At 45.0% G+C, this 14,910-nt stretch overlaps 2 protein-coding genes across 2 annotated transcripts in view; both read left to right on the top strand.

Moving 5' to 3' along the window:
• LOC308571525 (leukocyte immunoglobulin-like receptor subfamily A member 2) overlaps positions 1–14,112 on the top strand; it is a 31,594-nt gene extending 17,482 nt beyond the window's left edge. Inside the window, exons 7-12 of the mRNA XM_081167084.1 lie at positions 4,648–4,932; positions 5,481–5,768; positions 9,072–9,362; positions 10,239–10,517; positions 12,378–12,665; positions 13,304–14,112. Of these exons, the coding sequence (XP_081023210.1) occupies positions 4,648–4,932; positions 5,481–5,768; positions 9,072–9,362; positions 10,239–10,517; positions 12,378–12,665; positions 13,304–13,428 (1,556 nt within the window). The 3' untranslated portion in view covers positions 13,429–14,112. The remainder of the gene's footprint in view (positions 1–4,647; positions 4,933–5,480; positions 5,769–9,071; positions 9,363–10,238; positions 10,518–12,377; positions 12,666–13,303) is intronic.
• The window catches only part of LOC308571531 (leukocyte immunoglobulin-like receptor subfamily A member 2), a 60,656-nt gene that overhangs the window by 22,052 nt on the left and 23,694 nt on the right, over positions 1–14,910 (top strand). The window lies entirely within an intron of this gene.

The following is a 14,910-nucleotide window of genomic DNA, read 5'->3' as shown; positions in this document are numbered from 1 at the left end:
GTAGAACAATCAGAAGCCTACAGTGAGCTCCTGCTTGTTCCCTTGTGAGCAGGGCTCCCTTAAAGTGCTAAGCAGTTGACTAGGCAGAGAGACCTACAAGAATTAACTGCACCCTTTTGAAGTAGTTTGCATTGAAAGCATTTCCGAAAACAGAGCTTTTTCCCCCTCTGCAAGAAAGAAAACCCTCCATTTCAGCAAGCAGCTCATTGCAAACCATTGTGTATATAGCTCTTAAATAAAGCACTGCCTATATGTGTTTACTACTGGGGATGGAAGGATATGGTGATAATCCTGCTGCTGTGGAATCAGTTCAGTTATTTATTTCTTCTTTCCAGGCTACCCTATAACTAAAGAGGAAATCGTTCCAGAAGGTAAGGACCCGGCAAGGCTGGATGGAGTGGGGAAATGACTCCAGTAGCCTCAAACCTTTTAGATATCACATGCCTTCAGCGTCTTTGACTTTCATTCTTTGGGGCTCTTCCAATCTCCAAGGTCCTGATCCAGCATTGCATGCAGATGCCTGTCATTCAGTCCAGTTGGCCACTCATGAAGTTTTGGGATTTCGATTGGGGAGGGCATGTTCTTCAAAGGCACTCTACATAGGGCATGTTGTGTGATTTCTCGAATCACATAATTGATAGCATAAGCACTGTCATTTTAAACTAAAAAATGGAAGAGAACACACACCATTCTAAGCTGGTTTTTAAAATATCTAAGGCGGCACTCTTGGCCACTACAGCTACATTCTGGGGCAGTGTCAGATCCAAAAGCCTATCCAAGCTTCAAACTTGAGTCCTCAGGGTGAGTGCAACCGCACCTAAAACTATTTATACATCTACCCCAGAATCCCTAAGCACGTTCATCTTGTTTTGATATCATAATTTTCATTCAGTTCATGCCACCACCACCCCAGATACCCTCTAAGAACTTCCACTACTTCTCTAGCAGCAGATGGCAGAGTGAGAGGAAGAGGTGGGTGTCCTCCACACCTTGGCAGCACTTGAGCCCAAATATCTGGACAATCTCACTCACACAGAAAGTAATAAGCACAGGAAGCAAGAAAGAACCTTGCCAATATACTCTCAGAACCACCTTCTGAGACTTGTTCTCCAGGAAGGACCAGAACCACTGCAATACATATTGTATGTTTTTATGACGTTTTATCACATTTATATTGCTGTACACTGCCTTGATACTTTACATGAGATACAATTTATAAGTGCTTGTGTGTGTGTGTTATACGTGAGGCAAGAGAACCAATAAGGACACGATTCCCAGGTAAGATCCTCCCCCTATTGTGTGAGCAGGTGGTCCCTCCCCCTACCTGGCTTGATCACCTTGGCAACGCCTCCCCACGCGGGATTGGGCAGCTGGCTGAGGTAGGCAGAGACCTCCAGGTATCCCACCTGGGGAAGGCAAAGCCAAGCCTGTGCTAATGGTGCCGCATAGGGTCCAGGGGGCTGCGCGCAACCACATTTAATGTGGGGAGCCGTCATTCTCACTTCCAATGCTTGGCATAGGTTGGAACTGTTGGACTGTGTTTGCTTTCTTCACACAGCAATTTGCTTGGCTCCTAGGGATGAAAAATTTCCAGAGATAGGTTCTCTCTTGCAGAATCTCTCCCCACCATCCAGCATACTGTTTTCTTTTTGTCGTCATTCCAGAGAGAATTTTCCATCCTCCCCACATCCACATGAGCCCTAGCTGGATAGTCTCTCTGGGAGGAAATGTCACCATCTCTTGCTGGGTTCATTTAGACTGCTGGCTGGATTTCTTTCTGCATAAAGATGGTGTGAAAATAAACACCACCAGTGGTGGATATAAAAGAAAGGCACTGTTTCACATCAGTGATGTCACAAGAAAAGATGGAGGGACATACAGCTGTCACTACAGAATGCCACTGAAAACATACCAGTCAGAACACAGCAACTCTGTGGAGTTGTTTGTATTAGGTAAGAGGTTCAGCAATTGGCTACAGGTGGAGGGGATTGTAACTTTGTGAGGGTTAAACTACACTTCCCAGAATCCTCTGAGGGAAGCCATGACTGTTAACGTGGTATAAATGTGATTTAGATGTGTGGAGTGGATATGACCAAAGTCCTGCTCAGCCTTATAAAAGATAATCCTGCTTCGTTAGTTCTAAACCTGATTCTACAGAATAGTGTTCCTGCTTTTCTGGGGCAACCCAGTCAGATGGGCGGCATATAAATAATAAAATTATTGTTATTATTTTCTCCTACGAAGAAACCTGTGTATTTTGCCTAAGGGCGTAGACAGACCTAAGTAACATCTGGATTTTGGGCCCTTCAGACTGGCAATTTATTGCAGGTGTATTTGTGACACTATAGTAACATGTTTTTTGTTGTTGTTGTTTAGTCGCTTAGTCATGTCCGACTCTTCGTGACCCCATGGACCAGAGTAACATGTTAGTGATGGTTTTATTCTCTTTTATTCTGTTGTGCATCTCAAATGCTACCACATTATTGCTGTCCAGACTAACTATAGTGCCACGAAAGCAGGACAAAAGACAAAAAACAAACCCAGAACATTTGTAGTGCTCTCTATGTTAACTGTGCTCAGAATCCTACCAGGGTCATAGATGAGCTTGTTTTCAATCCTGTTTGTGCCTGCAGAAGTTTTGAGACAGTCACACTGTTCTGCCCTCACAAGGGTCAGTTAAGTTGCAGAGAGACATTCTGGAGACTGATGGTGTAACACTCCTCGAGGATATCTATCACCAAAGGACATCTTACAAAGATAGCCTCACCACCATTACTGCGCAACCAAGATTAATAACTGACCCTTGTGGGGGAAGAACACACACTGCTTCATTTTCAAGTCAGTGCATATCCTGTAAGTGCCTGCTGAAACCCCTGGTTTATTTTTGTCCCACTTTGGTTGTGCTATAGCCCCTCTGGACATCAGTCATTCAGTGGAATTGGGGCATTAAAGCTGCAAAGAAACGTCAGCTTGGAGAGCCCCTCAAAGCAGAATTTCAGCAAGTTTCAGAACGTGCACTGATTGGAAATGAAGCAGTATGGCCACCCAAAAACTGTTGCAGCTGCAAACAGTATTGAAAATGGGCTCATGTATTACCAACCCAATAGCATCATGAGCACAAATGATCATGACTATTCAATATATTAAAAAAAAAGGATGTCTGGAGGGGCCTGAGGAGTGAATGAACATGAAAATGGCCTAAGATTAGATCCAGGAGAAACTGACTCCTGGATTATTGGGCTCGGGGAGTAGAGAACCCAAGAAAGGTCTCTGTGTGAGATTATCAAAGATTAAAAGGTCAAAAATTATATGGTGGTACAAAAGGCCTTTGGTGGTACAAACTGAAACCTGCATAGCATATGAATGAATGCTAAAAGGTAAAGGTAAAGGGACCCATGACCGTTAGGTCTAGTCATGGACGACTCTGGGGTTGTGGCGCTCATCTCGCTTTATTGGCCAAGGGAGCCGGTGTACAGCTTCCGGGTCATGTGGCCAGCATGACTAAGCCGCTTCTGGCGAACCAGAGCAACACATGGAAACGCCATTTACCTTCCCGCCAGAGCAGTACCTATTTATCTACTTGCACTTTGACGTGCTTTCAAACTGCTAGGTGGGCAGGAGCTGGGACCGAGAAACGGGAGCTCATCCTGTTGCGGGGATTTGAACTGATGACCTTCTGATCAGCAAGCCCTAGACTCTGTGGTTTAGACCACAGCGCCACCCGTGTCCCTTGAATGTCTGCTACCTCCTCCCATATTCTATGTGACCTAGAGCAGATTCCATCTACCAGCCAACTTTTCCTCTCTGCCCCCATCTCCCTGTGCTGAGGAACCCAAAATCTTCCACACCCCTTTGTGACATTTTGATTGGCCTAATAAACATATTTGCCCAATATGGTATCTGGATGTGTTTTTCCCCACCTTGTGGACCAACATATAGGCCTTTCTATTTTGGCAGCCCATGTTCATTTGCTTCATGGACTTCAAAACCATGGCTATTTTAAACCAGCAGATCCTTGGGTCAGCTTGGGTGGATACCTGTGAAGCTCAGGGACATTTAAATGGTGTTGCCCTCTTTTTCACTCCAGTGACAAAGTGCAGAATTGGGAGGTGTGCTGCCAAATACAACAGTTCTTTCCAAGGATATCAGGACAAAAGCAATGAGGAGGTGGAAGGGGAACCAAAACAGTTTTATTAACAAATAAACAGCAGGCATACAAAGCATAAAATAAAACATACCCAACAGGGGCTACCTAATCTCCCCTTCAGTTGCCCAGAGCCCCAGGTAGAGCAGCAGAAGAAAGACCCCGACCATCAGTCTCCCAACATCAGGTCCTTTGATCTGGGTAGAAACTCACTGGGCCCCTCCCACCTATGGCTTTTATAGCCTGCCATGATGTAATCAAGTGCACCTGGCATTACTTATGATGAACACAGAGCGGCTGAGAGTCTCCCACTACCTGCAGCCGGCATCCAGCCAGCACTTGCAACACAGAAGAAACTCCCGACAGGTGTGTAAAAGACAAGAATCCAACTGGGGATGTTAAAGGGAAAGGGACATGTCACTTAACTCCTTGAAATACAATTCTTTTCTGCATTTCCACTACAGGAGGGGAATGACCACAGCCCTGTATCTTCCTTTCCACAGATCCTAGCCTACCCAAACCCACAATAAGCCCCATTGGGATGAGCGCCATTGAAAAAAATGCAACTATCCAATGCCAGTCCCAAAGTCCAATTGCAGGTTTCTATCTCCAAAAGGATGAAGACCAGATGGATCATAAGCACATGGAGACCAATGGGACTAGGGGCAGCTACACAATCAGCAATATTAGCCGGGCAGATGGAGGAGGTTACAGGTGTCGTTATAGTTCTGAATCAGAACCCTTTGTTATCTCAGAGCCTAGTGATCCTGTGGAGTTGCTCCTAGAAGGTAAGGAATATCTCTCTCTCTCTCTCTCTCTCTCTCTCTCTCTCTCTCTCTCTCTCTCTCTCTCTCTCCACCTCTCACCATATGGATCCATTTCAAAAAAAATAAATAATGTCTGCAGAATGTCTAGTAGCCAAAATTTCCAATACAAAACCAGCATTTCAGGGTCTAGCAATGCCTCTATCTCACCCAATTAAGATAAATTGAGGCAGATGACAAGGGGTAGTTGAAACCAAGTGCTTACACTTTCAAAAAAGGGAAATTTCTACCCATTACAGCAGGGATGTGAAATCTTTTCTTTTAAATGTTCTTTCTTTCTTTCTTTCTTTCTTTCTTTCTTTCTTTCTTTCTTTCTTTCTTTCTGCCCTTGATAGTTTGGGCTAAAATTAATATGAATTAATGATTCCTGTATGTTTTCTGAGCAAAGTTATAACTGTACAACAGAGGGAAGCGCAATGTCCCAAATGTACCTCTCTGGCCTGCGACTGAGGACAGGAACCATCTTAAGATGGTTGTGATCTCATTTCTGCTTTCCTTATTTCTGTATACAGATCCCAAGTTACCCATACCTGTCATCTCCATCTACCCCAGTTCGTTTGTTTCCCTGGGCCACTCAGTCACCATCCAGTGTAAAACTGAAGAACGATCTGCAAAGTTTTTTCTCCATAAAGCTGGAGACCCAAAACCAAGGTTTCTCACAAGCCCAAAGTCAAATGAGGGAGAGCTTTCCCTGAACATCAGTTGGGAGGACAAAGGGAGCTACAGGTGCAGCTATATACCTCAATCAAATCTTTTCTTGAACTCACACCACAGTTCCCCCTTGCAACTTCCACCAACAGGTGTGTAACATCTAACTTGCCCTTTTCTGGCTCCCTGTAGCTTCTCATCGTCCTTGAATTGTTAGTTAATTAATTACTTAATTACTTGAAGTCAGGTATAAGCAGCTGGAGGATGAGGAGGAGGAGAGGATAGAGAGAGAATAAAGAGCTGTGAATGGATGGGGGCACTCTCTTCCCATCCTTTGGACCCCCTGGGAAACTCAACAAACCTGCTGTACCTGGAACTGGGTGAAGAAAGTGCAGCTGAATGGGACACAGCTGTGGGCAGCCTGAGGAAGTACCTGCCCATAAAAAGCAAGTGTAGAGTGAGGAACTGGGGTGATGCCCTCTGTTTCCAGCAACTCTTCTCATTGAGAGACCTTTGTGGGTGGGCTGAGAGTTTCTTGGACCCTGGATGAGAGCCCAGAGGCTGAGAGGGAGCTTGTTTTAGAAGGAAAATGAATTGATACTGATTTATATATATTAGTAACTATGTATTAATGTAACACTTTTATATGTATAGTAACTGTATTTTTGTAATATTTTGTTTTGTTTGTCCTGGCTTTAGTTTTCCATGCACCGTTTACAGATATTTTAAATGTATTAAGTGGTACAGTGGTACCTTGGGTTACATACACTTCAGGTTACAGGTTAACCCCGAAATATTACCTCGGGTTAAGAACTTTGCTTCAGGATGAGAACAGAAATCGTGGTCTGGCAGTGCAGCGGCAGCAGGAGGCCCCATTAGCTAAAGTGGTGCTTCAGGTTAAGAACAGTTTCAGGTTAAGTATGGACCTCCGGAACGAATTAAGTACTTAACCTGAGGTACCACTGTATAGAAATTAAATGATCAATCAATCAATCAATCAATCAATCAAGATGGGTAGTGAGATCCTGTACAATCGTTATTCTATAAACCACATTTCTGTGCCGCCAAATCCAAATTGTGCCTAGTCCAGGATGGTGAAGGAAAAACCCCACACTCAGGCACACTTGCACAGGCCAAGCCATCCTCCCCTGAGAACCCACATAATTACCCCCCACCACATGCATTCTGCCTGATAGGCTGAGTTCATAAATTAGCATTCCAGCATACATCATTGTCCCCTTCGCCTCCTCATTCCTCTGCCTCCCCACCAAAAATGACACACATTCTGCTTGTGTACCCTGTGTGCTCATAGTCCAGGAAACCTGAATGAGGGAAATCCAAGCCCATCTATCTCCTTGCTCAACTCTGAGTCCAATCAAGGGTGGGCCAAAGGGATCCCAATTTAGTTCTCCCTGGCCACAAAAGAAACAGCCAGTACGGCAATGCCAAAGTGTGCTGGTCCGGGGGGGGGGGCCTTAACGTGCGGCATGATCCGTGTCCGGTCCGAGGCTGAAGCGGGGTCCGAGGCAGGGAGTTGTGTGTGGTCGGGATCTCTGGCAGAAAGCAGGACAGGGTGCCGGCAAGAGCAGGTAACCAGCGATGTTGCTCCCGCAACCTGGGACTGGGCGGGCTGGCCTTTATCTCCTCTGAGGCATAGGGCGGCCCCGGTCCACAGGTGACTCGCCTTTCCTGGCCTGGAGGCGAGCACTCCTCCTGTGAGAACTTAGTTCCCTCCGCCTCTCTGCTCTGAGCCTCTGCAGCTCAGGAGAGGCTGGAGGGTTACTGGACCCAGAGGCAACCTCACCTTCCCCTGACAGGGCTCAGAGAGGAGCACCTGCAGGCAATGGGTCCTTGATCACCTCCGGAGCCAGAGCGGATTCAGCTGGTGTCTGTTCCTGAGGATCCGGCACAGGTGAGTGCCCTTCAGGTTCAAGCCCCTGCCCCGTCTCAGCCGGCCTGGAGGCGGGGACTCCTGTGCAGGCTGGGATTCCTCAGGTTCAGCCTCTGAATCAGGCTGGGATTCCTCAGGTTCAGCCTCTGAATCTGGCCATCACACAAAGACAGGTTTGGGGAATCTCTTTGTCTCCAAAAGTTGTTGGACTCCAACTCACATCAGCATGGCCAAAGGTCCGGGATGATGGGAAATGCAGTCCAGTAGCACCTGAAGGGCCACAAGTCCCCAAGCTTCCACTTTAAAGCAGAGGGGTAGCATGAGGAGCTATCGAGGTGATTGCTCCAGGTGCAAATATTTTAGAGGCGCACCTTTGTAGCTGCCTCTCCAACTAAAGGCTCTCCCCGTCCTGCTCACCCACTTCACCTGACCAGCACACCAAGCAGGAACTGGGGGACGATGGGCCCTTGGTCATCCCTCGGCTGCACAGTGTCCCTGGCAGGGGAGGTCAGTGGACGGCAAGACTCGCGATGGTGGTGGTGATGGCACCCCAGCCTGAGGAGGAGCGCAGGCATATCTGGCTGCTGTTCCACAGCTTTGTCCAGCAGCAGAAGCAGCGCCACATGGATGTGCTGGTTAGGGAGCGCAATACTTTCCTTTCCCTGGGTGCTGCAACCCACGCTATGCCACTGCTTTAAAGGCTGTCTGCAGCCCATGTTATCTATCGATTTACTGCGTGCCAATGCAGAGAGGAACAGTCACCCATGGTGTCCTTGGCGAGTACATTTGTAGATGGCTGCTTAAAAGGTAAAGGTACCCCTCACTGTTAGGTCCAGTCGTGGACAACTCTGGGGCTGCAGCGCTCATCTCACTCTATAGGCCAAGGGAGCTGGCATTTGGTCATGTGGCCAGCATGACTAAGCCGCTTCTGGTGAACCAGAGCAGCGCATGGAAACACTGTTTACCTTCCCACCAGAGTGGTACCTATTTATTTACTTGCACTTTGGTGTGCTTTCGGACTGCTAGGTTGGCAGGAGCTGGGACCGAGCAACGGGAGCTCACCTGCTGATCGGCAAGCCCTAGGCTCTGTGGTTTAGACCACAGCCCAACCTGTGTCCCAGATGGCTGCTTAGTTAAGGCTAAATGCACCATTGACTGCCAAAACTTCTCTCACAGCTTTAAGAGAAACTGCTCAGATGTAACACTCAGTCTTTAGTGTGCCCAGAGAAGACTCTGTTGGCAATTGCTGGGGGGGAGGGGGAGAGACACAAATTATCATGTAACAATGTGAATAATATGCCAGCCATTTCTCCTCCTTTGTCATCCAAGCAGTTTTACGGGTAGAAGAATTGACTTTTTTTCTTGAAAGATGAGTGCACTCCTTTGTGGATCCTTGGTCAGATGTGTGGGGTATAATCTCCTCACTTAATGTTGCATTTTAATATTGTTTTTAAGTTGTATTCATTCAACTCGTTTTTATTATTGGTTGTTAGCCGCCCTGAGTCCGGCCTTGGCTGGGGAGGGTGGGGTATAAATAAAATTTATTATTATTATTATTACCTAGATCACAGCTTACCCAAACCAAGCATCAGCCTGAGCCACGATGAAGAGGTCACCCTAGGAAGTAATGTGACGATTGATTGCAGAAGCAATGCCACTGCTGTCAGGTTCTATTTCCAAAAGTATGGAGTTGCGAAGCCTGTTCAGCTCATCCAAAACAATGGAACTGTTGCCAAGTTCTCCATCAGCAACGCAAGCTGGGAGCACTCGGGATATTACAGCTGCACATACAGCACCCTGCCAGACTGCTTTGCCATCTCAGAACCCAGCGATGAGGTGGAGTTACAGCTAACAGGTAAAAAATATCTGGTTTTGCATGCATCTGCTTCCCAACTCAAAGTCCCATTCATCTTTGGTTAGTTTCTTTTTAAAAATTAATTGAATTTTAGCTGCAGCTATGACTGCTGGGTGGGAGAAACGTGCTAAGAGGAAGGTACGCTTGGCAAATCCACACCGTGATCAGCACCCGTCCGGAAACCAATGTCCCCACTGTGGAAGGACATGTGGATCCAGAATTGGCCTCCACAGTCACTTAGGGGCTCGTTGTTAAAACCGTGTTTATGGAAGACAGTCTTACTCAGCTATGAGTGATTGCCAAAGAGGAAGAGTTAGTTGTGGCAAACTGTGATGAGGCTATTTGTACAGGGCAGCTATAGAACGATGGGAATCCTTTACTTGAGGGTATATGAGAACATTAGAAATTATTATTACTACTATTATTAATTATTTTATTACCACCACCACTGCTACTACTTTGTTGCTTGTTACATGAAGGTCTCCAGGCAACTTACAACACATCTAAAACAGTAATATAAATATAACACAAAATATAACATATTACCACTACTACTACCACTACTATTAAAAATATTTCCAAACTCTTGAACTTGAGGCATCTTTGGCAAAACCCTAGGCTAAGTTCCAGCATACACACAGGTAATTTGGGGGGTCCTGAGGCTGGATCCTGTATACAAGGAAATGGGGACAAAAAAGCAATCTCAGTACTGTAGAGTTAAGGTGAATCAGCTGGAAAAACTTCATATATGTTAATGGTGGATTATTTGAGATGATGTGTGAACTGTTATCTCTGCTACTTCACAAACTAACACCTGTTTGGAAAAAGGCTAGTTGCAGCTCCAGCATCTCACTCACAACCTTTTCTCAATTGCAGATCCAGACCTAGCCAGACCCACCATCTCCCTGAGTCCTAGAGGGCCACTTCCTCTGGGGGGAAATGTGACCCTCAATTGCCAAGGCCAAGGTGTCCGATTCAAATTTTATAAGCATAGAGAGAATTTTGTACCACAGCTGTTGAAGAACAATGTGGATGATGCTCACCTTGTCATCAGCAACCTGAGCAGAGATGATGCAGTAGGATACAGCTGCAAATGCCGCAGTATATCAGAAGTCTTTTCAGTCTCTAGTGAAATAGTGAAACTGCTGATCTTAGGTAACATAAAGAGTTTTCTCATGTTATGCTATCTCTGGGGGAAAGCCAACTTTACCTGGGTTTAGTTACATGTGATAAACAGTCTACCAGGGGAGAATGTGAGCTGTTGTTCATGTTAAGCAGAAGGCATGGAGAGGGTGAGAAAGGGCTGAAACAGCAGAGAAGTACCAGCAACAACCACCTCAAAGTCTGCCAGTACAATCCCATGCACATTTACTGAGAAGTAAGTCCTTTTTTGCTGACAGGCAGACCTCATAGGAACTAAGGACCAGGTGCGCAGCCTGGGAGTCATTTTGGACTCGCAGCTGTCCATGGAGACGCAGGTTAATTCTGTGTCCAGGGCGGCTGTCTACCAGCTCCATCTGGTACACAGGCTAAGACCCTACCTTCCTGCAGACTGTCTCACCAGAGTGGTGCATGCTCTAGTTATCTCCCGCTTGGACTACTGCAATGCGCTCTGTGTGGGGCTACCTTTGAAAGTGACTCGGAAACTGCAATTAATTCAGAATGTGGCAGCTAGACTGGTGACTGGGAGTGGCCGCCGGGACCATATAATACCGATCCTGAGAGATCTGCATTGGCTCCCAGCACGTTTCCAAGCACAATTCAAAGTGTTGGTGCTGACCTTTAAAGCCCTGTATACCTACGGCCTTCTGGTGGTTCCCTCGCTGCGAGAAGTGAAGCCACAAGGAACCAGGCAGAGGGCCTTCTTGGTAGTGGCGCCTGCCCTGTGGAGCGCCCTCCCAGCAGATGTCAAGGCAATAAGCAACTATTTTAGTTTTAAAATACATGTGAAGGTGGCCCTGTTTAGCAAAGTTTTTAATGTTTGATGCTGTACCGTTTTTAATATTCGGTTGGAGTGGCTGGGGAAACCCAGCCAGATGGGTCGAGTATAAATAATAAATTATTATTATTATTATTATTATTATTATTATTATTATTATTATTAACTAACCTTACACTGAAAAATAGTTTTGTCTGTTAAACATACCATATTTTCCTGTGTATAACACAACCCCATGTATAAGCCAACCTCTATTTTTGGGAGGCCTCAAGAGTTGTTGAGCTTCTTTTGTAAGTTTGCTGAGCTGTTGAGCAACTTTTCGACAATCCTCTGCTCTGGTTGACGGAACTGGTGCCATAATACACCGCATACTGGCACTCACCAAATACTCTTCCAAAGCTGGGAAGAGTGGGTAAGCAGCCTCCTTGCTGACATATCCCTGCTACCGCCGCAGCACCAGCCCTCAGTTACTTAGCATATTAACCTGTGTATAAGATGACCCTCAATTTATCACAAAAGAATTCAGAAAAAAGGTCGTCTTATACACGGAAAAATATGTTATGTCTTTCCAGTCATGGTTCCAAAGGACTAGATTGTGCTGCCACTCAATGACAATTTAATCATATGTGCACATGAAGTTGTGGTCCTGTATTTTAGATTGGATTGGATGCCCAGTTGGCATTAGTGGAACCTGTGGTGTCAAACATATGGAACATATGGAATTCTCACTTCAGAATTGCTTGCCTGTGGCCCATCTTGCTGTGTTTTTAGCACCAAACAAAGACCTCTTTATTCTCCTTGGCTCTTCTTCATTTAAATCTATACTCTGTGATGAGAACATGCTGTGGTTATATCTATATCTATCTATCATCTATCTATCTATCTATCTATCTATCTATCTATCTATCTATCTATCTATCTATCTTTGTGGATTTTAAGCTAGCCCCCAAACATTTATATTGAAGCATACAAACCTATTACATGAATAAGAAGAGAACAACGTCTCCTGATGGCTGAGAACTGGACCTAATTGTTTGGCGGTTGACATCTCACTTCCTGTTTCCTTTTATGCACAGATTCCCCATTGTCCGCACCTGTCATTTCCATCCAACATGGAGGATGTGTTGCACTTGGAGGGCAGGTCGAGATCAAGTGTGAATCTGATTCTGAAGATGTGAACTTCTCTCTTCACAAGACTGGAGACACAAATCCTATGCTCATGAATGGTCACTTTTATGTGGGTGAATTTACCATCAGCAGTTTTACACAGGAGCATGAAGGCAACTATAGCTGCATCTATGAAAGCACAGAAGAGCCTTTTATGATTTCAGCACCCAGTGATTCCCTGGAGATTCTGATATCAGGTATCGTATCAAGCTTTGGTTTAGGAGGTCTTTGAAGCTTAATTGAAAATTCCAGGAAGCTTCAAAACATGCAAGTCTCAGTCACATTAGGCTTAGTATGGTGGAGAGAGGCATTCTTATGTGCCTTTAACATCAGGCTGACACGAGTTAATTTAGAAGATAAAGGTTTTTCTAACAGGAAGATTAATGGTTGGGGAAAACAGCTCCTATTGGGGGAATTATGCACATTGGCCAGAGAATATACAAAATTCAGTCGACATATGCAGATTCCCCAAGGTCTGTTGGAGACTTACCATAATGACCAGAGAGTGTACAAAATTCAGACACTATATGCACATTCCCCAAGGACTGTTGGAGATATATTGATTGGGAAATGTGCTCAATTCCCTCTTCATGGACAGATTACATGCACATTCTTCATGAAGCCTGGTGAATATATATAATGGTTGGTTGTTATGCACATTAAACTGCTCAGCGTATATTATATTTGTTAACGAATTAGAGAGTTTAGTGGGGTTTTTTTTGTTTTTTGTTTTGCAATAAAGCAGTATACAAATTATGCTAAATAAAATAAAATAACAATGTACCCTTAACATGCCACCTCATAATCCAGACCCTGATTTCTCATCTCATTCCAGATACCTATAATTGCACCCAAGTCAACATCATCCGCTTTGCTATAGGAGTTCTGATTCTTCTTTTTCTTTCATGTATCATTCTCAGTAATCAGCACTTCAGAGGGAACATGATAAATATCTCCTGATATGTTTCCTTTTCCTTTACCAACAATTGCATCCCAAAAGACAAGAGGAGTGCAGTTCAGTGGCACAGCATATGAATTGGTTGCACAATATCCTAGGTCTCCATTATCCTCAATGCCATCATTCTTTTTGTGCAGAGGATATCTATTTGAAAACTCAAAATGCTACCACCAATGGCCCAGGTCCAAACAAGGCACTGAGATTCCTCAAGGGCAATGAGCTTGGTCTTCCTCAGATTTCTACTGCTTTCTCCCACAGTCCACTAAAAGTACCAGTTCCAGGAACCAAAGTCAGCACACTTCATATTTTCAGCAGAATACATTTTGAATTACAGCAGAATTGCATCCTGATTTTGATGTGCAACATTCCTAGAGATGTTGCAGTTGTTGGCTGAGAAGCAAAGCAAACACGGCTTTGCTACTGTATGTAGCCTGATGACAAGATGATTTTTCTCAAGAAGTATGACATTTGGGGTGCACTTTGGTAAATCTTAGATATACCAGATGAGTTTCTGTGTAAGACATGCCAAGAAGTGAACTTCATCTCCCTTTGGACCTGCACTCAAACCATGAAATGAAATGATTTTTCTACTTATGCTTTCTAGCAAAAGGATTTTGTCAAACTTCTGGTTCATAATCCATTAGGTTCAAACTGACCAGCCCTGCATCTTAATGCTAAGAGCACCTTTGTGTCACTGTTTATGGAAATGTGTTTATTCTGTGTTTCTTGTTCTGTCGCTTTTAGCAGTTTTCTGTCATTTTAATGGGGAAATGTGCATGAAGATTATAATAAAGATAAGCTTTCCTTTTACCAGTGGGTAGTATAGTCTCTTTGTTGAATTGTGGGTTATATTTGGTGATATAAAACGGCCACCAGTAGGGCCTTTTCCACATAATGTCCCTCAGAATGATGCTACATCATGACATAACAACATTGCAGAGCACTGTGGGGATTTCAAAATGGCGGCTGACTGGTTGGAAGGACTGTGGGGGATGTTGGTAAATTTCATGCTCCTGTCCATGAAATCCTCCCCATGTGTTGCTGGAGGCAGGGGTTATTCTTAGGCTACCCTACCTCCACATTTTTAGGAAGGATGTGATCTTCCAGTTCTATCATCACATTGCATGCCCAGGTGGAGACCCCCGACCCAAGAGCCACCCGGAAGAAATGAATGACTCATGACAATGTGGGACAATTATGGGATTAAATTGGCCACAACTTTATTTAAACTTTCACATGCAGGAAGACCTTGGCTTAGGCATTGGGCGTGTATCCCTCCCAGTCCCCAGCCAGGAATTTGGGGCACATCAGGGTAATCAGGTCTGTCTGGGAAGTGGGCTGGCTCTGGAAGACATTTGTTTACACAGAGTGCCTGTCTCCATTTCACCGCAACACTGGGGAGTGCACTGACAACCTTTCAGTGTATGGCCAGTGACTCCCCTCTGACTCAGCCCCTTTAACAGGGAACCCTGGGATTGCCACTG

This window comes from Podarcis bocagei (genome assembly GCF_964188305.1).
Source record: "Podarcis bocagei genome assembly, chromosome: 13".
Classification (NCBI taxonomy): domain Eukaryota; kingdom Metazoa; phylum Chordata; class Lepidosauria; order Squamata; family Lacertidae; genus Podarcis; species Podarcis bocagei.
Note: the sequence above shows the minus strand (reverse complement) of the source record. Positions and strands in the feature narration are given on the sequence as shown.